At 36.9% G+C, this 27344-nt stretch overlaps 1 protein-coding gene across 1 annotated transcript in view; it reads right to left on the bottom strand.

The window, feature by feature from the left end:
* Positions 1-627: 627 nt before the first annotated feature.
* The window catches only part of LOC149424121 (NFX1-type zinc finger-containing protein 1-like), a 62440-nt gene continuing 35723 nt past the window's right edge, over positions 628-27344 (bottom strand). Inside the window, exons 12-25 of the mRNA XM_089631037.1 lie at positions 21918-22061; positions 20796-20970; positions 19078-19220; positions 16154-16305; positions 14501-14684; positions 14266-14391; positions 14074-14175; positions 12677-12832; positions 11549-11777; positions 10821-10989; positions 10410-10521; positions 9392-9609; positions 8629-8915; positions 628-4316 (exon numbers count right to left, since the gene is read on the bottom strand). Of these exons, the coding sequence (XP_089487163.1) occupies positions 3583-4316; positions 8629-8915; positions 9392-9609; positions 10410-10521; positions 10821-10989; positions 11549-11777; positions 12677-12832; positions 14074-14175; positions 14266-14391; positions 14501-14684; positions 16154-16305; positions 19078-19220; positions 20796-20970; positions 21918-22061 (2931 nt within the window). The 3' untranslated portion in view covers positions 628-3582. The remainder of the gene's footprint in view (positions 4317-8628; positions 8916-9391; positions 9610-10409; positions 10522-10820; positions 10990-11548; positions 11778-12676; positions 12833-14073; positions 14176-14265; positions 14392-14500; positions 14685-16153; positions 16306-19077; positions 19221-20795; positions 20971-21917; positions 22062-27344) is intronic.

Below are 27344 nucleotides of genomic sequence, written 5' to 3'. Positions count from 1 at the left end.
GATGTTTTTATTCTCATAATATGAAATTCCTTAAAATTGTAATATTCTCCGTAATATATTGGAGTATAAATGTTTTATGCCTGTGATAGACCATGCTATACTCTCATAGCTTGGTGTATTTCAGCATTTCGTTCGCCCACGTCCATTGGGAATGTATAGCGAGAATATGGGAATGGGAAATCCACGAGAGTCTAGCACAAGTGCGTCAGCCCATTACGGGGACTATGACACAAATAATCTTTACATTTTTTGCTTATTTTAAAGACAGGAATTCGTTTCACCATTATGAAATTTTCATTTCATTCAAATTATGTATTGGCGATTTATAATGTCAGGCAGTGTAAGAGACGTAGTGCGTGCTCAATGGACTAGAACCAAAAGGCACTAAGTCAGTGTCGACATCGGTTTTCATTTAAATCTATGTGGAAGGAATTTTTTCTAATGATTATAGTAGTCTCAAAGAGAGTTTGGACGTATGTACGTCATCAATGAAAATCTTCATTCTAAAAAACAGAAAACACTAAAAAGAAGATGTCACATACAACCTTTCTCTCTGAAACTACTATATTATATACTCAGTGTTGCTAGGTATAATATAAACAAGAATGTTTGCAAACTAGATATTTATTTATTGTACAGATACACATACAACAATTTTACAATAAAGTGAATAAATTGAATTAAAGCTAACATAAAAAATATATGAAAATTACTCTTAAAGTATGATTCTGGGGACTGTTTGTAGCCTCCAGCCACTACAGCCACTGCAGTCTACAGCATTACAGACACAAGGATTGCAGTCGCTTCGAATAATGACATGCTGGATGGATCATTTTCGAGGACTAAGTAGTGATAATACAATGCAAATTCCCTGTATACTGTCAGAATAATTTATTGACAAATGTCAGAAAGGGAGACGGTTACACCGCCTCCAGGGCCCCCTTTCCCTGACTAACTGATCTATCAATTCAAATGTCTATGGGTAATAGTAATAATAATAATTTATTTTTTAACAGAATTATATAAAATCCAATAACAATACAGCGGGAATAACAACAAAAATACAAATCATACATTTAAAAATAATTAAAATACTGTAATATCCCGCCGAGTTAATGAAGTAAAGTTTTAGAATTCCACGTAATATGCAAAAAATTTAAAAATTGACTTGAATTTTACAAAATTCGAATTTAATACTATATAGCGGTGAACAGTCAACGAGCTAATAAATAAATGCCATTTATGCATGCCAAGTTTAGTGTTGTTTAATTTGTGTAAGTCGTGTGTTACATAATTCGAAATATTACTGTAAGGTGTTAAATCTAAAATTTAAAAAAAAATACATAAATTTAGTCATAGTTCCGTGGGTCGGTATGGAATCAACGTATACACAGAGTGCTGTAAAAATCTATGCAGAAAAGTAAAGCAAACTTGATACCTATGAAAATAATAATTAAAAAAAACACATACAACCAGCCATTGTGCTTGGGAGGATATAGGTAAACAAGAGACATATAAAAGTAATAAAGAAAAAAACGTGTCCAACCAGCCATTGTGCTTGGGAAGATATAGGTAAACAAGAGACATATAAAAGTAATAAAGAAAAAAGCACGTCCAACCAGTAATTTTGCTGGGAATATATAGGTAAACAAGAGACATATAAAAGTAATAAAGAAAAAAACGTGTCCAACCAGCCATTGTGCTTGGGAAGATATAGGTAAACAAGAGACATATAAAAGTAATAAAGAAAAAAGCACGTCCAACCAGTAATTTTGCTGGGAATATATAGGTAAACAAGAGACATATAAAAGTAATAAAGAAAAAAAACATGTCCAACCAGGCATTGTGCTTGGGAAGATATAGGTAAACAAGACACATATAAAAGTAATAAAGAAAAAAACATGTCCAACCAGGTATTGTGCTTGGGAATATATAGGTAAACAAGAGACATATAAAAGTAATAAAGAAAAAAAACATGTCCAACCAGCCATTGTGCTTGGGAAGATATAGGTAAACAAGAGACATATAAAAGTAATAAAGAAAAAAGCACGTCCAACCAGTAATTTTGCTGGGAATATATAGGTAAACAAGAGACATATAAAAGTAATAAAGAAAAAAACGTGTCCAACCAGCCATTGTGCTTGGGAAGATATAGGTAAACAAGAGACATATAAAAGTAATAAAGAAAAAAGCACGTCCAACCAGTAATTTTGCTGGGAATATATAGGTAAACAAGAGACATATAAAAGTAATAAAGAAAAAAACGTGTCCAACCAGCCATTGTGCTTGGGAAGATATAGGTAAACAAGAGACATATAAAAGTAATAAAGAAAAAAGCACGTCCAACCAGTAATTTTGCTGGGAATATATAGGTAAACAAGAGACATATAAAAGTAATAAAGAAAAAAACGTGTCCAACCAGCCATTGTGCTTGGGAAGATATAGGTAAACAAGAGACATATAAAAGTAATAAAGAAAAAAGCACGTCCAACCAGTAATTTTGCTGGGAATATATAGGTAAACAAGAGACATATAAAAGTAATAAAGAAAAAAAACATGTCCAACCAGGCATTGTGCTTGGGAAGATATAGGTAAACAAGACATATAAAAGTAATAAAGAAAAAAACATGTCCAACCAGGTATTGTGCTTGGGAATATATAGGTAAACAAGAGACATATAAAAGTAATAAAGAAAAAAAAAACATGTCCAACCAGGCATTGTGCTTGGGAAGATATAGGTAAACAAGAGACATAAAAGTAATAAAGAAAAAAACATGTCCACCAAGGCATTGTGCTTGGGAGGATAGGTAAAAAAGAGACAAATAAAAATAATAAAAAAAAAGTTCAACCAGCCATTGCGCCTGCGAGAATAAAGATACACTTTTATAATCTTTTATGGCTTTACGGGTGTAAGCTTTTACATTGAGTACCTATGAAATGGTTTTTGTACTAGTTTTAGTAATAAACACTGGCTTCGTGCAATAATCAGAAATAATATTTTGACATGAAAAAATCGTTTAGGTATGTTTTTTAACAACAGTCATGTTAAAAATGTAGATATAATATATAAAGGGGAAAATAAGTGTCCAAATAGGCATTTTTCTGGGAAGATATAGGCAATCATTGAAATTGTGACAATCTTCACAACAAAATGATCTCTATTTTCTTACATTAAAAAACTATTTTCCTTTTATTATACCTAAGGCACATGTAAGTTTTTTTCTTGTAAGTGACTTATGGCAAAATTACCAATGTAAACGACATTGTAAGTTACAGTGCGAGTTTATGACAAGCTCTATCACGTGCAGGCAAACTTACAGCCTTCTCACAGCTTATGAAATTAGTTTGATAAGTTGAGACGCTAAGCGACAGAAATGGCACCAAAACGCGCCGATGTGTGATGATAAAAATTAAAAGATAGATTTTCGTAGAATTAGGATATGTATGTATTTATCTCCCAAAAACAATATAAAAAATAACCCTTAATAAACCCAAATAATAATTTCGAAAACGAATTTAAATGGAAAGAAATTTTTTTTAATTTGACGCTGAATGAATTTATTTTAAATAAATATTTTTAATTCATTCGTCATCGAAATGATAGTTGTTCATGTTGGCAGCGTCAGACCAGGCGCCGTGCTTTGCTCCGTCCATGAATGTTGCTACTTTATTAGTTGCCACGAGCTTGTGTCTTTCTCCACCGATAACTTCGCCACAATCAGGACACTTACTCCTCACCATGGCTCCACCACACTCTGTGATACAGTACACGTGTTTATTTGGACACATATACCAGTGACCCTGCTTGAAGCCCATGGCCTTAACAATCATGCTTCTCTCCTTATCTGTCACTGGTGACATAGAAATTAGTTTCCGCAAATCGTTCAGTTCTTCACAAACAGCTTTATTCTTTTTCTCGTCTAGTGGTTCAAAAGAAAAAATCACCGTCTCTTTCAAATTATTTATCAGCTCGGTTACTTTTGTTTCCTTTGAAATATAGTTTTCAATTCGTGTAATGTCCAAGATCCTTTCCAGTCTGCAGATTTCGTTTTCCAACTCTTCGGAGTTTGGTTGTAAAACTTTGCCCTCTTTTTGCATAATAGCTTTCAACAAAATGTTCACCTGCAGGTTAGCAATCGTTGTGCGAGAATCGATTGATGTTTCATAGATATCTTTAATTTTGTTCAGTGTTTCAAACACAAATGAAAGCTTTTTTATATCCAGCAAACTTAACCTGAAGACTTTTCCCTTCAAAAGTTTTAAATTACGGTGCACTGTGTCACTGAGATTTTCTATATATAGATGCCAACGGGGTACTGGAAAGAAAACTTTTTTTTATTTATAACAGGAGAAAATGGTATGGCCTAAAAGATAATACATAACTGAAATTTATTGTAAGGGTTATAAATAATACACAGATATTACATAATATGATATGAAGAAGCCTTGTTAGAAAAAGTGGTGATATTTCATAAAGATAACCGTAGAATGGTGGGTATTGAAGTTAAAGAGTCTGGACCTAGTGAGAATGAAATTAGTTTATCTTTAGGTAAGTTTTTAGATTCTCACGGCCAAAAGCATTTTTGTTGTTTGTTTTTGGGGTGTTAAGGCTAACATAAATACTGTGCTTTCAGAATTCGCCACTTCCGTTGGCATTTCGCACTTGGACGGGCCCAGGCCACAAATAAATAAGCACAAACTCGACAACCAAAATTTACACATTTACACAAAAATAGTTTATCTTTAGTTGTTAGAAAAGCTGAACGTAAAACTAATATTTTTTATTTATTTAGAATTAACGGCACAAGTCCCATTTACATATATGTATAAGAAGAGTATCCAGAGCTGGCGAGGGAAGCCACACACAGATTGAAAAACACTGCATTAGTGGATCGATCAAGCATTCGAAGGAAAATTTCTCTTTTTCTCACCTAAATTTTACCATTCTTTTTTTTAAGTAACACATTAGGCCTAGCGCGCACCACGATTGTATTTTTTGCGACACTATTTTAAAATCGTGCTACAATAAATCGCAAAAATAATACTGCGCGCATCGCGATGCAAAATTGCGATGAATTGTTTTAACGAAAATAATATCTGTTGCTACCCGCAAATTGTCGTAATTTTTTATGAAAATCAGTGCTAAGTGATAGTGCGAACATTTTTGACAGTTATTGGCGTCTTCATTTTGTGCACGGGGTTAAAATGGCCTCAGACAAGGACCATGTAGAAGATGACGTAACCTCTAAACGACGTGATCGAAAGAGGCGATGCCGTCCAATATCAACAAGTTCGTCGAGCTCGCAATCTAGCGGTTCGGCGTCGAAAAATAGTAGGCGACGCAGGCGCACGAAGAGACGTAAGCGGAATGACAGACATCTGCTCAAAAGATTAGCATGTCAAGTCAAGACCCTGCAAGACTTTGTCATGGACAGGTCAACGCAGGAAGCCACTGTCAGCACGCCAAGTATAGTGGCACCCTCGCATGCATCTGGGAGCGTTTGCTCGTTGTCGCCTGAAAGGCAGTATCAGATGCCGGGTCCCTCTACTGTTCTGAAGGAGTCTGCAGCGCCAAAACCTTCTGCAACACATCTGGGTTTGGTGGAGAATCTCCAACGCTTCAACTCGAGCGAGTGGGCCAATTTCTGCAACACATCTGGGTTTGGTGGAGAATCTCCAACGCTTCAACTCGAGCGAGTGGGCCAATGTCCGCTACGCATCCGCTTTAAAGGAATATTTAGCTGATCCAGGCTTCAAGGAGCTGGAGGTGAACTGCGAGGTGCTGGCATTTGACACCGCCTCACCAATATTTCCGGCTATGGAAAAGATGCTGGCTGCGGTAACTCATGCCTCATTGAAGCAGAGAGTGTGCCTTCAACAGGCTCTCCAAAAACTCATCAAATGGGGAAGCAGTTCAGAAAGTTCTCTGTCAGGCGAGGCTTTAGAGGAACAACTGGACAGCCTGTTAGGAGAGGACTCCGAGTTTATAAAATGCTCTGACGATATCTTGCAGATAACCTGCGGAAAGCGAGCTGAAATCATTCAGCACAGAAGAGATAAGATTTTGAGCAGCTGTAAGACTGGAGTGGAACGGAAGCTATTCAGCAGAATTCCTCCTTCTTCCACTCATCTTTTTGGGGAAGAAGCACTGTCCGCACAGTTGCAGAAACTGGGTGGTGTAACAAAGTGCTTTAATCCAGTGCGCCTACCTCAGGGTAGCCACTCGGCGCACAACCGCCCTTCAACATCTAAGGAGGTTGTTGCCTTTCCCCCCAAGCAGACATCAAAGGAAAAGATGGCATTTCCCTCGTTTCCCCGGCGGGCAGACCACGGGCGAGACCCCCCAGTATTCCTCCCGTGCGAGGGGTAGGGGTAGGGAACAGAAGCGTGGCGCGAGGGGACAGACCTCTCGTGGCCGCTTCAACAGATGACTATCAACCATTTCGGGCCGGTCAACTACAGGATTATTGGATAGAATGGCGGACCCTAGATGCCCCAGAGACCATCTTACGTATGATAAGAGGATACCGCATACCATTCATCCGAAAGCCCTTGTTGATAAGTCCAAGCCAAGCTCTCGCAAGGAGATTCAAGACAAAAGTAACCCCGGAAATGACACTCGAAATAAGAAAGATGATGAGAGATGGTACATTGGAAAGAGCTGGCGACAATGCCTCCTTCCTATCAACACTTTTTCTGGTTCAAAAGAGCGACGGCTCAAGAAGACCAATCTTCAATTTAAAAGCTCTCAATTTAGATGTAGCTTGGAAAAAGTTTTCTCTGATATCTCACCACAAGGTCCCACACTTTCTTCAAGCCAACGATTGGATGACAAAAATAGACCTCTCACAGGCCTACTTCCACATACCGGTCGCAAAAGCTCACCGTTGCTTTCTGAGATTGTATTACGGAGGCCTTCACTTACAGATGACATGCCTGCCTCAAGGCCTGAGCAGTGCACCACAGGCCTTTGCAGCCATCACAAATTGGATTGCAGAAATCCTGCGGAGACGGGGTATCAGGATCATTGTGTACCTAGACGACTTTCTCCTGGCTCATCAGACCAGAGAGGTCCTCCTCAGTCAAACACGAGAAGCTCTTCAATTATTGGAGCGGTTAGGTTGGTTGGTAAATTTCCAAAAGTGTGTCCGTCAGCCAGCACAGTCAGTGGAATATCTAGGAATTGTTTGGAACCCCCATCTGAATCAGAAGACCTTAACCGAATACAGACGACAAGGTCTTTGGAACTCACTTCAGAGCCTCGTGACAAAGGGAAGATGGACTCTGAAAGAAGCTCAGAGTATTTTAGGAAAGTTGAATTTTGCTACCTTTGTTGTCCCCAGAGGTCGACTCCATACTCGACTGATACAATTACAGTTGCAGTTAATGCTGAAGCTGACCCCTCAGCAGAAATCTCCGATAAAGAAGGAAGTCTTGTCGGAAATGAAATGGTGGATGAACAACTTAGATCATGTTTCAACTCTTCATGTTCCCAGCCCAACACATTTTCTGACCACAGATGCGGCGGATTACGGCTGGGGAGCCCTGATCGACGATGTACCTCTGTCGGGTTGTTGGACAGACAGTCAGAGGGGGGGACATTGCAACATGAAGGAGATGACAGCAATCTTAAATGCCTTAACATCTCTGACTCAGAATTTGAGAAGTTCTTCGTTACTCATTCAATCAGACAACAGGACAGTCGTAGCCTACTTGAGGAACGAGGGAGGCACCAAGTCAATGGGTCTCCTTCATCTGACATTTCAGATTCTTGCGCTTTTGGACAAACACAGAATCTCTTTACAAGTGCAGTATTTGCCGGGACGCTACAATGCACACCAAGCATACCAATGCATACCAAGCAGAGCTTAAGTATATTCTGGATAAGCAAGACAACATAATAAGAGTTTTAATGGTAGGTAAAACTCCATCATTCTCAACATGGATTTCGTACAAATTGCTTGTATTGTTTTGCTTCTTCGGAAGAGGAGGAATAAAAGAACACATAAATACTGGACTCATCCTTTTACAGCAGAAAGATATGTTAAAGGTTTCTTTTATCTGAAATACAATGATCTTCGACAATATCCAAAAAAATTATTTGGCTATTATAGAATGACGATTTAGACATTTGACAAACTATTAAGAATTGTTGGACCTCAAATTGCATACAATAATACTAGATGGCGGAATGCAATCTCAGCTGAAGAAAGGTTGTCAGGTAGCGATTTTAAATCGCAGTGCGCGCGTGTCCATATAACTTCAAATGCTATAATTTTATTTGGCGACAATCGCGTCGCGCGCTGTCGCGGAAAAATGTGACAAATCACAATTTTAAAATAGCAACTATTTATTTGTCGTATATGCGCGCACATACTTACTAACTCATACGTTGCATTTCTGCGACAAAATTATCGTGGTACAGAAAATCGTGGTGCGCGCAAGGCCTTAGTTGAACAGAATTCCACTTTCGAATTGTGGTTTTTTTTGTTGTTTTTGTTTATTATTTTTATACTAAAAAAAATTATATTGCTTACCAGAATGATATACTTTCAACTTCTTACAAATTAAACAGGTTCTTAAAAAATATTAATTTAAATAACATCAAATATGATAGCTTTGAATTACCTTGGGTCATTTGATTTTCGCTACTTATTTCAAGTTTTAAAACTTTTTTGCGCAGTTCGACAAGTTTATTTCTGTTTTCACATCCATCACCAAATACTTTTGTCTTCACCGCTTCTACCATAAGTCGAGTTCGCTTCACCACATTGGAATAGCGCAGTGTATTGACAATGGGAGTCTTGCACTGCGGACACGATGGGACAGATATTTGTCCGTCGGCCTTCTCGTCCATCCACCTGTCCAGGCCCTCCACTTCTACCACGTGAGAACAGTCCATAAGTTTAATAAACCTGAAAATAATTCATTATTCATTTGTGATAACGTAATAACATGAAATGAGGTAGAAAGAGTTACGGTGCGCCCACAAAGCACAGAAGGAAGGAACCTACTTGACCCCAAAGGCGGGCAGATCCTCTGATTAGCAACAGATTTATAGTGTCAATGTCACCTCTAACGGGCAGATAAAATAGGTATGCAAAACTGTTTTACAGATATTATTAGAGAACCTATTTGAGGTGCCAGTGGATCATGACTAGAACACCCGTTCATATAATATTGATGTTGGCTGCATGAAAATAGCTTATTCCTCTGACTCGTGGAACGAGTTACTGGCATCCATTAACCCTTTCTCCCTTATTTAATCCAAGCCTCTTCAAAACCCGAATTAACAAATTCCTTCCCACAATCCCTTTCTTAACCCACCCCACAGCGGGAAATTTATTGAAGTCTCTAATAAAAAGATAGTGATAAAAGAAATGCGTCTTACTTTGCATCTTTATCTTCTTCGTTTCCAAAGAATATTTCAGGGAAGAGTTGTGGTTGGCAGACATTGCATATCTGTGGGCAGAGCTCCCCACACAGACCTCGGCAAGCGTGGCCACACTCCTGGCGCTGGCTGCAGGCTTCAGAGCATGCGGGTATGTCACACTCTGAACCACAAAGCGTTGTGCACGCCCCATGGATACATTTCCTTTGGCAAGAATGCTAGAAAATAATAATAAGTTGGAATCTCATTTTGTTTGTGCCTAGAATGAGGTGGTTGTTCTACTTTGTAACATATGAAAAATACATTATTTATCTTCTCTTCTAAGTTCGCTCATTTGGGCCATTCACTGGAATAATTCATAGTACAAGTGGAAAACTAGTGAATCTACATCACACAGAGAACCTAAAAAAACTTTTCTTTTGTTCTGAGCATTTCGATTTTTTTTTTTAAACTTTGTACAGTTTTTCAGCAACTAAAGGATAAATAAAACTAGAAGCCTGGGCCGATGCTTCTATTTTAAAGCACAGCTGATTTTATCACTAGCGATAGATTTTTTTTTTAAATTTGACCTAAAAATTCCAGACTCGATTTACTCAAATCAAAAAGAGGTTATACCACAAACTCTACTCCAAATTGATTTCTATTCACCGGATTTCCGCTTGCACTAAGAGTTTCCGGACCCGTGTATGTTATATTGAGAGAAAAACACTCTCGTCAGTACATACATAGTATGTATTTATACAATCCTGAAAACAGACATCTCTTTCCCCTCTTAGCACTCTGAACCCCTCTCTGAACACCTAGGTAGGTTGTGCAGAAACCACAAGTTTGATGTATAATAAAAGATCAGACTGAAAAATAACCAAGTCAAAAGAGTTTATATAAAATGCTCTTTTGGGTTCCCAATAAACTACGTTTTGGAAACCTGGTCATTTTCTTACGAGGAAGCGTGAATTTATTCACTAAACCTTATATTCTTTAATAAAAAATATGAAATGTGAGCTATAGATGTTCTTACCGCGCACGGTGGGCATGGAATTCCACAAGAAAGGGGGCATGCAGAATGCTGACACTTCACCCTGCATTTCTTTGTGCACGGCGGACAAGCTTCACGGCACGGTTCTTCACAGCTAAAAAATCATATAACATAATGGTTAAAATCCATAATTGGAGCTGATACGCTATACAATCTGGATGCATATTATCTGGAGCTCAGATTGTCACAAAAACTATTATAAGACCGTGTAATGGTTTGTTTGTCTAATGTTTTAACCATTTACAATGGTCCTTTTTTATTTTGGTTAAAAATCCCAGTTTTGCGGTTGGTTTACCAATACAATCGACTCTTCTATGGATTTTGTGTCCAGGCAATCATTTGTACTAGGGATTCTGTGTCCACAGACAAGTGAGTCAGAGGTTAATGTTCTACCTGTGGCCGCAGACGAGTGTGAGTCCGCAGGGCTCCCTGCAGGATATGTGCAGTCTTCCTCCGGAGCACTGTCCGCATGTGCCCTTGCACGTGTGCCCACAGTCTGGGAGGATAGCCCCACACGGGTGAGAGCAGTATGGCATGGTCAAAACGGGACCCACTTTTGCATCTAAAATTCAAAGAGAAAACAATAATTATAATAATGCTTACTTCCCCATTAAATAAAATCTTGTTACATAATATTGGCAGCATGACAGTTCTAATAGCGTGCGGATATTCTTTACCGGATATTACTTTACGACCGGCTTCATACCAGAGTGAATTTGTTTGTGAAAAAAAACCTGACAAAAAATAAATCTGTTTTTGGGAACGGAACCAGTGTTAATAGAAAGTGCGGGAGCTATTTATGTAAGGTACTTTCACACGCATGTGTTTCAACCAGTCAGTCCCCCAGCCTCATGGTATCATAACTAAGAACTTTACTGGTGTGGCCCCCACAATTCGGAATTTTTTTGCCGGATGCAAAGGGTTAACATTTTCTTGCGTGGATACAAAGATTGACCAGATTGGAGGATATTCGTAATGATAGTCTCAATGTATCATTCAAAAGTATGATAAATATTGTATTATTTTTGAGATACTGATACTTCAGAACGGAATGCAATTAATATGGAAAAGATTTGAAATGACCATGTCAATGATGAATACGCAATAGGATGAGAACTTACCGAATTCAGTATAAGAGCAACGGATTTTGAAATCGTGTTTGCACAGAGAAGCAAATGGATTGGGGACTGGAGTTTTACAGGATGATTGTGTACAAGGCTCCCGGCAGAGTCTGGGGCAGGGGTGGCCACAGGGTAGTGTTTTCAAGCATTTCATTGTGCACTGCGAGGCTTCAGGCTTCTGGGAGCAACTCATCGTAAATTTATGTCCACAAGATAACTGCTTTTCTACCTGAAAACATATTTAAGGTAGTCAATCAGTTAAAAAGATTAAATATTAATTTTTCGAAGAAAATTTTTTATGATGAGATGAACTTCATTCACTAAACATGTAGAGGTTGTATTCGAGTATAATAAAGTGATGTAAACCAAGTTACTTGTGTTTTAATAAAATGAAGTATTATTTTATTTTTTTACATTAGCTTCACACAGGAGGCCCTGAGAAAAATATTTCCCCTAAGGGCCTGTCACCTTTGGCAGTACTGTGTGGAGGGTCTTTTGTGGAAGAAAGGGGAGGTAGTTCTGGGAAGGAAAAGGGTATGAGGGGTGGGTAGGAATCTGGGGATAAGTATGTTAAGGAGTGACGAATGTATGAATCCATCCCTCCCAATGCGGTGCAAGGCGATATGCTGGAGAGGTCAAAGGGTCTCCCTCAACCGTCTCTCCTGATCCGGCCTGCCACGCAGTTGGCGTCGTCAAGACCCGGACAGACCTCTCCTTATGAACTTGGTCAGCCCAGATAAGTCCCCAAACAGTCAATTATTACACCTATGATCTAAAAAAAACAACATACCTCCTATCCTTCTACGTGTAGTGTACCAAAGGTGTATCTATTCTGATCAATCATCATTTTTAGATTATTTTCTTATTCTAATTCTTTACAAATTGCTTAAAATATGATTAACAGTAAAAGAAAGGTATGTATATATTTTTTTACTTCAGATCACCGAAGAGATAAAGCGATTGAAGTGTGCTGTGGACATTTCAGTGAGCCCAAAGTAAGTAAACTTTTTCCTTACTTCTGGTAAAATTGAACATTTTCAATAATCGAAATTATTTCTCAAACAGATAATCAATTTCGTGGCCTGTTTAGGGTAAGGGTTCATGGATAAAATAAAAGCAAGGACTAACTTTTACTTTGCAACCTCCGCAAGTATCTTTGCACAGTCTTTTACAGAAATGACCGCACGGTAGAGACCGCTTGCACATCTCTTTACAGGTAGAAGTGTTTACATCTTTGCAGCATTCTACTTCCGATTTGTGCATGCAGATTCTTGTTTTTACAACCTGTAAAAATAATACAAAAAACACATTTCACAAACCAATGGCGTGTTTTTGGCCACAAAATTTGGGCAATTTAGGAACACCCGCAAGCTCCTGCTGGCCAAAGTGTGGCCAAATATTTTAAACTATTTTTGGATTTATTTTAAAAGTTCCCGCTTTATAATGTTATAGTTAATAATCACAAAGCTAACTTAGTAGCTTCACAGTTTAACAAAAGATATCTCACATCGTTTCGTAATAATTTGTTATTGACATTCTATTATTCTTCTATTGAAATATTTTTACGTACAAATCATTGAGCATTATATCTGTGGTGATCAACTCGGCCATAGACAACATACAGAAGTCATAATATTGCTACAAATAGTATGAAAAACCATGTATGGTAATTATAAAGTAAATTTACGAGCAGGATTTTTGTGCTTGTAATTTGTTTTAATAATTCTCAAAATATGGGATGAACGGTCAAAGCATTCAATGACTATCTAACACTATAAGCAGTTTATATGTCTCCATATTAAGATTCAGAGGTGTGATTTTTTGAATTTTTGAACGGGAAATTTCCAAATTGAACGCTTAAATATTTCTTTGCAGTTAAGGCTGAATTTAATCATATTGCGGAACACTCCAGTGGATAAAGAAAGAAGAATAAAACATAATAATATTAATCTAATTAGGTACCACGTACACGTCATTTAATGGACCATAATAAGTGTTTGTGCGAATCTGTGTTTGATTTTGGTTTTTGGTTTCTTTTTAGCCGAACCCTTTAATTTGAATGCATAGAACCCTATGTTTGTTTGGTTTGCAACAGATGGCACTAAGCGTATCGAAATGAGTCATTTTTCGATGTGTTGCAAACCTAATTGAAAACATCGATTATAATATTGACATAAACCTTTTGCAATTGGCACCAGTTCAATTATAACCGCTGAAATTAACAACACCCCGCTAACCGCCGCCCACTTTATCATAACTATAATCGCCTATATCAAAGAATTTATAATAAAACTGCACAGGGAGAAATTACCATTAATTATATGTAAAAAAAACCCTAAGAACTATCCGAACGGTGATTAATCTATTGTGTACTCATTTTATTTAGAGAAGTTTGAATTACTGTGAAGTGTGGGTGAATGTCAATCAGAATGTTGACACATAGACTTTGTAGTTTGTGAAACATTTATTTTACCTACACACACATAGAAATCAACATATTATTTAGAGCACATTTTTTAACATACCTTGACAACGCATTCAGGGCACTGCTCGAAGCACCGTTTGGGGCATTTATGGGCTTCCGTGCAGTCCTTACTCAGGCGAATACAAGCTTCGCGGCACTTGAACTGAAAACAATATCAAAGGAACTTTAAACATACTGAGAAATTGAATTTTAAATATTCAATCTGAAGAACCAAAAAGGATGTGTAACTCACTTCAATATGGTCGGGATCTTTGTTCTTGTGACAATTCCAGACACAAGCGTGTCCGCATGCCAGCCGGTCCTTGCACGGCTGCTGGCACTTGACGTCTTCCACCTCCTCATAGCAGTAGCGCTTTGCCTGCAAATAGTGCCGTGTTAGCATTGGCTTGATAATATTTATATTTTACTTTAAACAGCTTCACTTACAAATGTTTGCCAACACACTAAAAAAATATGAGTGTACTTACCTGGTGTCCACAGAGCGGCAGTTCCACATCAAAAACAAATTTACACAATTTACTTAAATAATCGACGTGACATTCCAAGTCAACTTCATGTCCACAGATGAATGTTCTCCTGATAATCTTTTTACATGGCAAACACACTTCGTAACACATCAGGGGACATTCATGTTCCAGGTTGCAAATGATTCTGAAAATGAAATTCTATTAATACATTACAGAACTAATTAACAGTCACATCATCCTGATGCTCGCTCCTCTTTTAAACACATGCACCCACATCTATAAAAGAGAAACATAAAAAATCAACGAAGAAATTTTACGATACAATAAATACACCCTTAAATTAAAGTGAATCAATATTTTCCACCATGTTGGATGTTAGTTCTATTGCTAAAATGCTATTGTTGGAGAGCCAAAATATTGTGCTTATGATAACGTTTTATTGTGCTATTTCAAAGACAAGAAGTCCAAACTCCACACAGTGTTATTGATATCAACCAATGCAGACACCAATAGTGTTTACATGAAGAAAAAGCCAGGTAATTTTGAAGAAGAAGAAGAAAAGCCTGCAATGATTTATGATCACAATAAATACATGGGATGAGTGGACGAATCAGACAAAATGTTGTACATGTATTTGGATGAACGAAGAACACAATTTAACACATTCGGAAGAATTTTGTTAAATGCTTTTGTTTTATATGAATCCAATACTACAGTTTATATCTGAAATTATAGAAGATATTGAAAAAGAATGGCTCATAAAAACAGTGAACCAGCTTCATCCAATAAAAAAATTAATTTAGAAAAATTGCTCAGGCACAATTTACGTCAGTGAGTGTGCAGCAATTTACGTCAGTGTGCAGCAAAAAAAAATGAGATAAGGGAATCCAAATAATCTAAAAAGAGACTAGACTTTGCACGGGAAAACACAATTGTGAAGCGACATAATTTTATAATTTATATATAAGGTAACATATTGAACATTTTGGGCACATTATATGGTTGGGTTTGCTGTCTGTATTTATTGCTATATTTTGGAACAGGCGTGCCTTCATTCTTTGTGAACCTAGGTAGTCGAACAATACATTTTTCTTCCACATCATCGGCAGTTGAACCTCTCAATCAATGTCGATGATGGTCCAAGCAAGAAAACAGATACATAAAAGTTTCTCAACCTTCCGTGGACCAATCCTACAATAAATATATGAGAGCAGTAGACTTGGATAGTCATTTTAAAAGATCCCATGCGACATTTAGGTGGTAGATCACAGTACCAAAAAACACAATTGTCATAAAAAAATAAAAACAAACAAAAAAGTTACTAAATATTATTTAGTAACTTTTTTGTTTGTCTCAAATTATTATTACAAAAAAAGATTAATTTCCAAGCTATAACCGCTAAGTATCATATAATAGGATACCACTCCTAACTCCCTCCCCCCACCACCCCCCCGAGGAGGAAAAAAAACTTTCTTAATGTTTTTGTCATTAAATTATTTTGAATGTTCAAAGAATAAAATGTATATTCAAAGTCCAGATTGCCCAGTCAATTGTCAAACCAAAACTTGTCACAGATTGTACATTCCTTGGAGTAGGGATTACTGCATGGAACTTTGTTGTATGAAAGGTTCAAAGATAAAAATGGGCATTCACCTTTGACACTTTTCTTTACACTTGGTAAATGTGTGCGATCGATCTCCGAGGTGGCAGAAGCTTTTACAGATGTGACCACATTTTAGTGCACTGCCACAGACCTGGGAACAGCCACCCTCCGGGACTGCAGTGAAATCTTCAGCTGACTTAACCTGAATAAGCAACATTTTGACATAATTACATAAAATTTTCCTAACCGTTTTAATGAAGAGTGCATAGAGTCAGGAATGTAACATAATTTAACTTTGACCTAACGATGAGTCATGACGAACAGCACAATAAGAAATTTGAGTCCATTTTTTTTCATCAATATTATAAATTCAAACCTAAATGATTTTTATTTCTTTTAAATGTCGTTTTTGTAGCTAAATTAATTCTCCAAGAATTGGTAAGATGCAGATGTGAGTGTTAGTATCAAAATTTCATACTAAAATTAATTTTTAATGTTAGAATTTGTTATTCGCTCCAAAACATTGCAGGACATTGGAGTTCACACGGTATTATCCATTTACCTACTTAGATCACAGGCTAAAACGTTGCTGCAGTTCAAGGTGTACTTGCCAGCGGGGTTAAACCATCGTTCTTACGGAAATTTGAAGTGAGTTTCTACTTATTAATTTTTACAAAAACCTTAATTTTGGGAGTAAGCGATATTAGTCGAGAGAATAGCTTCAATATTACCGCTTTAAATTTAACAAAACCTTCTAAAACGCCAGAAAATACAAACGTTCCGAGGCAATTTATCGATGTTCCAGGAATTTTTTATGCAAAAAATGGTAGATGCGATCTATTCTCTGACATAGATATTATTATATAAAATTACATTATATGTTTTACAATAATTGTGTGTATCAATGGACACTTATGAAGATCACAGAAACAACCATCGATAAAACTAAAAACACAACCACAAAATAACGGTGACCGGGTAACTCATCAAAATGACAATTATCAACCTATAAAAAGTGCTATAAACTTATGGAAAGTGATTAAACAAAAAATTGGTTAAATTGGTTACATATATAACTATTCTATAGGTGTTTGTCATTTTGATGAGTTATCATGGAACCCAAAAAACATCTCAGAACTTCATATCATACAAATACAAAACTACACAACACAAAACTGTATGGCAACCTTTCCCGTTTATTCGCAAGTACACCATGTAACAGAAAGAGATGCGTAGTTATTACATTGTACAAACTTAACACAGAATACATTGGTCGTCAGATTTCATTCGACCAATCATGGGAACGTTTGTAGAGTATATCTTTTAAATCACTTTGTAAGAACAATTTATTAATTCTGAGAGTAAAAATATAGAATAAGGAATTTGAGTAAAAAATATTTAGACTTTTAATAAATATATCCATGTAGATCTGAATATATTTATGTTTTTACTCTTAGAATTAATAAATCGTTTTTGTAAAATGATGTAAAAGCTTTACTGTGTATATGCTCCATGATTGGTCGAACGAAAACGATTGTCAAATGTACGCCGTGTTAAGTTTGTACAGCGAAATAAATAAACATCTCTTTCTGTTACATGCGGACTTTGATAATAATAGACAGAGGGAAGCGACCTACGACGACTCCCGGTAAACTGTAACACGACTCAATTGAAAGGTTATAAATAGAAAGGTGAGCGGTGTCTGATAGTCCGACATCTTGACTTGGACATATGTACTTACACCTCCTAACTACTTAGCATCTTATTTTACATACGCTTAAGTAGGGAGCTGGGAGCTATATCGGGGGAGCTGTATCAGGTGAGTCTTACAGTATTCTCATTGCTCATACGCTCTGAGTTCACGGCTCCCGTTCAGCTGATTCGACACTTTAAGCCATACGAAAATATTGAGCTATATACCCATTGTTACTTTTAACACTTCGAAAGCCCTGGTTATAGGAATACCAATAATAACAGTGCAATTAATGGACCAAGGATCTTCTTATATTTCATGAGCCTTCTGGTGTCCAGCTTTAGACCTCTCTCATTTTTTCCAGATTATCTGACCCTTGGCAGATCTCACTGTGCAGTTCTTAACTTTATCTATGGCAATCTGTGCCATAGAAAACAATGTAATTCTTAATTTTTTAAATTTGTAATTGTACTGTAAGACGTAGTGTACTAAAAAGTAAAGTGCAGTGTAGGTAGGCACTGTAAGACGTAGTGTACTAAAAAGTATAGTGCAGTGTAGGTAGGCACTGTAAGACGTAGTGTACTAAAAAGTATAGTGCAGTGTAGGTAGGCACTGTAAGACGTAGTGTACTAAAAAGTATAGTGCAGTGTAGGTAGGCACTGTAAGACGTAGTGTACTAAAAAATATAGTGCAGTGTAGGTAGGCACTGTAAGATGTAGTATACTAAAAAGTATAGTGCAGTGTAGGTAGGCACTGTATGACCTAGCGGAGTTAAAAGTATAGTACATATAGGTAGGCACTGTAAGATATTAGTGTACTAAAAAGTATAGTGCAGTGTAGGTAGGCACTGTAAGACGTAGTGTACTAAAAAGTATAGTGCAGTGTAGGTGGCACTAAAAAACGTAGTGTACCAAAAAGTATAGTGCAGTGTAGGTAGGCACTGTAAGACGTAGTTTACTAAAAAGTATAGTGCAATGTAGGTAGGCACTGTCAGAGATAGTGTACTAAAAAGTATAGTGCAGTGTAGGTAGGCACTGTATGACCTAGCGGAGTTAAAAGTATAGTACATATAGGTAGGCACTGTAAGATATTAGTGTACTAAAAAGTATAGTGCATAATATTTCATGCATGCATTTATTCAATTTTTTAAGTTTATTATATTAAAACCAAAACCACCTAAATCTCAAGGCCAGGGCAAAAAAGAAGCTCAAAATCGATGAACACTTAATATGCAATTAACAGACACCAGTTAAAACTAATCTCACAAAATGGTAAACTTACGGCAGTAATATAATCCTTGTGAATCTCACAGCGTAGCTTCAAACTTGGTCCAATGGCATCGAGTTCTTTCAGAGTATTATTAACAGTGCTCCACAGAGGGCTTTTTGAAATGAGGTTATTCATATTGCCAATTATATAAAAACCTATAAAATAACAAAATAATCATAATTTGTGCATATTTTACATCAATTTCATGTGTGAAAAACGAATTTGCTTAAATTAACATTTTACATATTTGAATGTAATCATTTGGCGGTTAAACATAATTAGGTTCACTTTTATTTGAATACAAAGTGAGTTTCATCAAAGCAATATGTTAACTAACTGATTATCAAATTCCAACATATACCAAAATACACTGGGGAAAGCTTATAAGTACATCCTATTTCTTACAGCTAACCCAGTTAACAAGAAGTAGAGTACAAATGTAATACATATTACAGTGTGTATATACCTATTGAAGATACAGAAGAAGAGATATTTAATTCATGTAAAGCACACATAAAGCATACTGTACAAAAAATATGTATACATATATGGGACGTGTGGGATTGCACTAACCTCCCCACATCCTGGAATAAAAATTATTATTATTATTAGTTTAAGGTGTTTAAGAGGAATGTTTTTAGTGATGATTTCAATGGGGTATTTTCACAAACTACGAATACCGTTAAAAATGTGTGGAAGATTTATTTTTCTGATTCTGATTATCAATTATCAATTGTAGGTACTAAAGATGTGATTTTAATATTTTCATTTATGATTATGAATAAAACCTAAATCCGTACAATACGAATCTGCTCCAACTGACTACAAAGTCACTATAACATAGAAGACGCCATGTCTGGCTTGTGTTCGTTCAACAACACTTAAGACGGTTTGTTTCAGGAATTTGAAAAATTCTTCAAATTGAAGCTATTTTTCAAGTTCTGTGAAAGATCTTTTCGAGTTCTATTCTGATTTCAGCTCTGTCAAGTAACTGGCTTATAGTGATATAATAACAAAAATTGAGTAGGGCTTTTACAGAACCCAAAAATGAATGTTGAAATTTGATGAATTGTTCAAATTATGTGAAACAACCCATCCTTAATAATTTAATTAATCATTTTATATAATGCCAAACAACTAAGTAAATGAACAAAGGATAAGAACTTCAATAAAGGTTTGAGGGCACAGCGGATGATAATTTAAATATGTGATATTAGTTATTCAACGAACTATATCTTAAAACATCAGCAATCGAGTTAATTTTTTAGCCGGCAAAGTGATAGTGTTTTAGGATATATAATATGTTGACATTGTTGGGTGATTTGCTTGGCGGGGCACATATCAAATGATGTGCATTGCGTACTGCATTGATGCTCTACAGAAATATTTCGTATGACTGGCGGGCTCAAGTTTGCTGTGCCCGGCTTGGTACCGGGATTGGGAGCGCAAACATACGCAGGTTGAATTTTTATTTACATATAAAGAAGACTAGTGCCAGACTTCAAGCAATGCAAAAACTCTCTTCCGATCAGTCGTTTTGTTGAGAGGCAAAAATGATTCTTTAAAAATATACTACCAACAGGTTTTAAAGTTTAAATTAAAATGTGGCCGGCAAACGACAGGTACACAACTCACGGATCAGATAGGCTATACCGGCACACCAATGGTTAAGACATGTAGCTAGTTATTTTTGAAGCAATTGTAGAAATGTGAATATGTATTGAAAATACCTTCTCTTGCCCTGGAGAGCGCGACACACACCCTGTTGTTGGTTGCAAGGAAGCCGATATTGCCTTCGGCGTTGCTTCGCACAAGAGACAATATAATAATCTTATTTTCCTCTCCTTGATAATTGTCCAAGATGTTAATATTAACGTCTTCCAGTTCCCATGTATTTTTGCTTTCCTACAAAACAAATAGGATTAATTATTTTATAATTTCGTAAAGTTGTTTATCCAGAACTACCGCAGCTGTCGTATGATTTTCATTTTCGGTTTCCACCGCCCTCTTTGGCGAAAAGCTGTCTTGATTTACCAGACGTGGAGAACCAATGTGTACTTTTTGGCCAAAGACTTTCTACTTTCCAGAGATGGAGAGGGAGTGTGGATTGATCCAGTGAGTGTTCTGGTTATGCAGTAGACCTTTATTTGAATAGTAAAGGAATATATCGAGCCTTGATCGCCAAAAGATTGTAGCCAACAGTCTTGCTCAAATAGTGTTTTTTATCATAAGCGTCTTGTGTCCCTATACACTTTAGCATAAGACAGTATGAATTCTATGTCCCTGTACACTCAAGTTATACTGGACAGAATAACTTAAAATTTTCCTAATTCCTACTACATATTATTTCATAAATCTCAATCTGAACTCGTTCTTGGGTTCAACAGCTCGGCTATGGGACGATTTGCCAGCCTCTGTGTTTCCTCTTACCTACAACATGGGTCTCTTCAAGACCCATGTTCACTCCTTCCTCTCCTCAAAAAGACCCTCCAATTACCACCCCCAAAGATGACATAGGCCCTGAGGGAAATTATTTTCCTTAGGGCCTCTCCTGTGTGAGTTAAAGTTTAAAAAAAATACAAATATATATATATATATCACAGACTTGTTAACTTTACTGCAATCTTGGATCAATAGAAGTGATGAACCAATAAGTGAAGTTAGCTGTAGTTTCTTGGAAATTTCATAGCTGATAGTGAATGGTTGTGCAAAGTTGGTAAAAAGGGTAAAGCATGTGAGTTTATTCATAATCTAAAGTATGATTAATATTATTGAGTTTTTAGTTCATAAAAATATATACTCAAAAACAAGCAATTATTAGCCTAAGATTTATTTGATGGAGTAAATCTTACATTTCTCAGAAGAAACATTTGTCCCGAGTAGGTGGCCAGAATGGTAATCTCGTCTGGACCGTAGCCTTGCTGAATGAAGTATTTGGCCAACTTGAGAGCAAATCTCGCTTCATGATCATTTGAATGGCTTGATATGTCTTCAACCTATAAAATAAAATAATTATATATGTACCTGTCTATCAAGATAACTAGAAGATCGTCCGGCGAGCGAACAACAAAATAATGAGACCTTCCACAGAAAAGTAAAGTTCGCTAAAGTAATGTAACGGTTTGCAGCACAACCCTTTGTGGGACTTTTCTGCGCAAGGTCTGATTTCCCATTTGTAACAGAGCCGACTAATACTATCACATCGTTTTGTGTAGTGATATAAAATAACACTCATATTACTGGAGATTCAGGGATGTGCCTTGTGCGTTTTAACCTTTTGAACGCGTTAATTTGCTCCGTTTTATCTATACCAGTACGCGGTACATATTTTCAAATACTTATGCACGCAATTAAATGTCAAATTATAGCATTCTGGCATGATTTATTGGACTATATAGACAGAACAGATTATTCTCCACAATATGAAAACCAGTCCTCGTGTGTCAATACTCTTAGATGTTTATAAAAACAAAAACATAAAATTTCATACAAAGACGTACCGTATCTTTTGAATGTGGTCCCGCCATTCACTCGGCGTGTGTGTACTTAGGCCACTGCGTTGATTGACACAAGTGGGACACCATGATCACATATCATTTTTAGTTATGAAAAGTTATGAATGACATACTAGTACTAACACCATCCGTTGACAAAAATGTAAACTAAACGACTAAAAGGCGCGAAGAGGCGCACTTGATTATCGATCTTTTTTTATGAAATACAATTTTATATTTGAGAAATTCTTGTAGATGTCAGCATCGTGATAGTTCTACGAATGTCCAAGTGAGCAAGAAATACATTTATGACGAAAGAGCGCTGGAATATCGGCCGTCAAAGTTTCCGTATCAACTGTTGATACAGCCGCGTGTGAGTATAGACTTTTTGCCGTAACAACAGTTGATACGGCCGCGTGCAAAGAGTTAAACATGACATTGTGTTAGTGATAAATAATGTTATGTTAGTCTCCATAGATTATTGCAGTGTATTATTTCATAAAGCTGTTCATGGCGACAAGTAAACAAGTCCTGAGGAGCAACGGCAGACAGACCTTACTGTCGGTGTTGCAGATTTCTGTTTTACCATCCCGATAGTGACGTCAAAACTTACTGTAAGCGTCTCAACTTATCAATCTGTTTTGATAAGCTGTGAGAGAGCCGTAAATTCCCGCATGAGCGATTAGACCTGTCAAAAACTTACGTTAGAAAAATTTCTGTAACTTGGTATAAATTACGGTAAGCGACTTATGGTGTCGTTTACACTGGTAAATTTGTCGTAAGTCGCTTACGTGAGCAACTTACAGGAAAAAACTTACAAGTGTAAAGGCAGTCTAAGAATTACACACGAAATAGGTAAGAAACATCAATTTGGCTGCAAAATGGTAATGTTTATCTCACTTTAAATAAAGCCTATACTACAAAATAGACACGTTTGCAATCGGTTTACTCTCAGGGAGGGTGCGTGATTGGGTGTTCCTAGAAATCAGTAAGATGACCTTCGGTCAGCTGGAGGAATCGGCAGTCACAATGACGGGGCCAGAACCGGTCGTAAAAATCGTTAAATCGGAGATTTGTGCAATCTCCAAGAACAGTTACGTTAAAACCGATAGAAAGTCGTCGTTTCACTCGCCGCATTCAGATTCTAGGAAGAATTTCAGTGGGTCGAGTTCGTCGTTTTCACGAGATAGTCGTAGTTCGCCAGATAGCAAAAAATGTTCGATCTGCGATAAATTTAATCATGTAGCAAAGAATTGCTACTTAAAAAACAAAGTGTTTTAAATGTAACAAAACCGGGCATATAAGTAGATTTTGCAAATTTCTGGGGCACAATACGGTAAATCCAATCATTGTAGGTTCAGGGGATAAGTTGATTGTAGCTGTTGTTATCCGGGCACAGGTTAAAATTAATGATATTAATTTTAGTGCAATGATAGATTCTGGGTCATCCATTTGCGTGATGCCAGAAGATACCTACATGCAACATTTTTGCGATGTGGAATTGTCACCGGACAGGCGCGTAATTTCCGGGTACGACAGAAATCGCTTCTGAGTAGTAGGTATGGTGGATTTTACAGTGACATTAAACAATGCGGTAAGGCAAGTAGCCTTTATTGTCGTAATTGGGTGAACCGACCTTATTGTGGGTAGGGATTTCATGACCTTATTTGAGCTTGAAATCACACCGTCCAGAAACATCGTCAATTCGGTTTCTTCAGAGAAGAAAAAAAATAGAAAGATTTTTAACAAATTTCTGAAGGTATTTTCCCGAAATCTGGGGAAATTCAACAAGTTTAAGGTGCAGTTCTCGGTGAACGGGGGCACGGGCCCAATGTTCTGTATTGCAAGGCCGGTACCATTCGCGATTAAGGATAAAATCGTATCGGAATTAAATTCCATTTCGCCAGTGACTAGTGGTGAGTTTGCTTCTCCGATTGTTCCAGTCACTAAAAAAAAATGGGGACATTCGGATTTGCGTGGATTATAAACAAAGTTTGAATATGATTACGGACTTAGAAAAACATCCGTTACCCAAGATTGAGGAATTGATTCACAGTGTTATTGTTATCACTTCCTCAGATTTCATTATATACAAAATGAAAAAGTTTTTTATATACTATTATATACGTCGACCGGTTTCGGTTGATCTCAACCTTCTTCAGGACAATAAAAATTTAAACTATTGGTTTGTCATTTTTGGAATTATGTGAATTCTCTTAAAGACAACAACGGCTGTCCTCGATCAATGTATTCAGGGCGAAAACATGCTGACAGTGATCAAGAAATAGTTGACCTCTTTGCTGATCATTTCTCAAGTGTTTATGAACAGAAAAATGATAATGTAACTATACCTGAATTTAAATACACCAATGTAACTGACATATCAACATGCCACATTTCTCTGGATGATGTTAATACTAAGATCAGATCTCTAGATTGTAAGAAGGGGTCAGGTTCTGACAAAATTCCACCGGTATTCATAAAGGAATGCGCTCAGTTTATAGCAGCTCCACTTCAACACATATTCAATCTGTCACTTCAAACTGGAATATATCCTGATCCTTGGAAACTTAATCACTTGACACCTGTATTTTAAATCAGGTGATAAAAATTGTGTTTTAAATTATAGACCAATTTGCATACTGTCCACCACCCCGAAAATGTTTGAAAGTATTGTCTTAGATAAAATTGCTGTTAAGTTGAGGCATATTATTACTCCAGAACAGCATGGTTTTGTGACCGGTCGGTCTACCACAACCAATCTTCTATTGTATGAACACTATATCTGTGAAGCTTTCACGTCTCGTGCACAAGTAGATTCAATATATACTGACTTTTTAAAAGCCTTTGATAAAGTAAATATTAATATCCTTCTCGCGAAACTGCAAGCCCTTGGTATACATGGATCATTCCTAAAATGGTTGAATAGTTACCTCTGTAACCGCGAACTGATGGTAAAATTAAATAATAAAGTCTCATATAAATTTAAAGTAACATCGGGAGTTCCTCAAGGCTCTCATCTGGGCCCACTTCTCTTCGTATTGTTTATAAATGATTTATCTTTATGTTTCGAAAATGTCAAATTCATTCTATTTGCAGATGACCTAAAGCTTTTTAAGATTATAAAATGTTTAAATGATGCACTTATCCTTCAGCATAATATAGATAGACTTGCTAGCTGGTGTGAAATAAACAAATTATTCCTAAACGTAAAAAAGTGTTTCCACATGTGTTTTTACCGTTCATGGACTCCAATAACCATATCGTATTCAATTAACAATAATGAAATTGCATTAGTACCATTTATCAAAGACCTTGGTGTTATTTTTGACAGAAAACTTACCTTTGATCGTCACTGTGAAACAATTTCCAATAAGGCCATGCAAATTCTAGGTTTTGTAATGCGTAACACAAGGACTTTTCAAAACATTGAGTCAATTAAATTACTCTACTGCTCTCTTGTGAGATCGCACCTAGAATATGCATCTCCTGTATGGTCTCCGATTTATACCTGTAACTTACACCGCTTGGAGAAAGTACAAAGAAAATTTCTTCGATACGTTCAATTCAAATTGAGACAGCCTGTAATTGATATCTGCTATAATACATTAATGTCTGGTCTAAATCTACCACTTGTTTCTTCCCGGCGAACTATTAATGACATTCTTATACTTTTTAAATTACTGAACAATCTCATAGACTGCCCTCAAATGTGTTAAGTGTTATAAATTTTCGTGTCCCTGTTAAATCAACTCGACTCCACCATCTTTTCCACAGTGACAATCATAGCACTAACTATTTGTATCATTCACCGTTGGCGCGTTTTCACCGCACTGCCAACACGTATACAGACCTTTTTGATATTTTCAAAACCTCACCGTCTTGCATCAAGGCAAAAATACTTGGTTGTGAATGTAACTGATATGTTTGTGAAATGTTAAATAAAATAGTTTTACCTACCAATAAAACTTATATTATGTACCTAACCTCATTTAAAACCTTTATTGAGAGAAGCATTCTCAAATTCCCTTTCGCGTGGCACTTTCCCGCTCTTTTTCAGCACCTTGTGTTGGACAAGTGGTCACCAGATGCTACACAAAAGTAAAGCGTCCCCTATGCGACTTTTGTTTACGGCATTCTTTCTCATTAGTTCTCACCAGGCAGTGATTGCCTAGGTTTTAAATGAGGTTAGGTACGTAATATAAGTTTTATTGGTAGGTAAAACTATTTTATTATGTAGCCTGAACCGTCATTTAAAACCTTTATTGAGATTTGTTTGTTATCGACTGGTGACCACTAACGCTAATGTGATACTATTATAATACGTCAAAAAACTGGAATACCTACTCACGTGTTACAGTGGGTGGAATAGGGAGGCTACAGACAATGCCCTATTTACCTCTAGGGGAGTGTTAACTTCCCTTCTGTAGAATTTGGCAAAGGTGTCCCGGCTCCTCCAGTTCCCTCGAGCCAGGATGTCATCCAATCTAAAATTATCCAGCCAGTTAAGTGACGCCACTGCTGCCCGTACACTTCCCGGGGCAGCTGTGATCTTAGCTTCTTCTAGAATTGTTTTGACCCAACGGGCGATGACTGTTCTTGAAGCTGCCTTAACTGCTCCCGATGTAGTGATGAAGAGTTCTGTTAAATTCTGCTTTGTTTCCCTTCGTTCTTTGGAGGTTTCAATCAGTTTCTTAATCCAGTATGCTGGGTCTATATTTGGCTGATTTCCGTTTCTCAACCTCCAACCTGACTGTTGGTATGTAGCAGAGTCAGTTTTGGATC

The sequence above is a fragment of the Hesperophylax consimilis genome, chromosome 4 (assembly GCF_061612785.1).
Source record: "Hesperophylax consimilis isolate HC1 chromosome 4, BYU_Hcon_1.0, whole genome shotgun sequence".
Taxonomy (NCBI): domain Eukaryota; kingdom Metazoa; phylum Arthropoda; class Insecta; order Trichoptera; family Limnephilidae; genus Hesperophylax; species Hesperophylax consimilis.
Note: the sequence above shows the minus strand (reverse complement) of the source record. Positions and strands in the feature narration are given on the sequence as shown.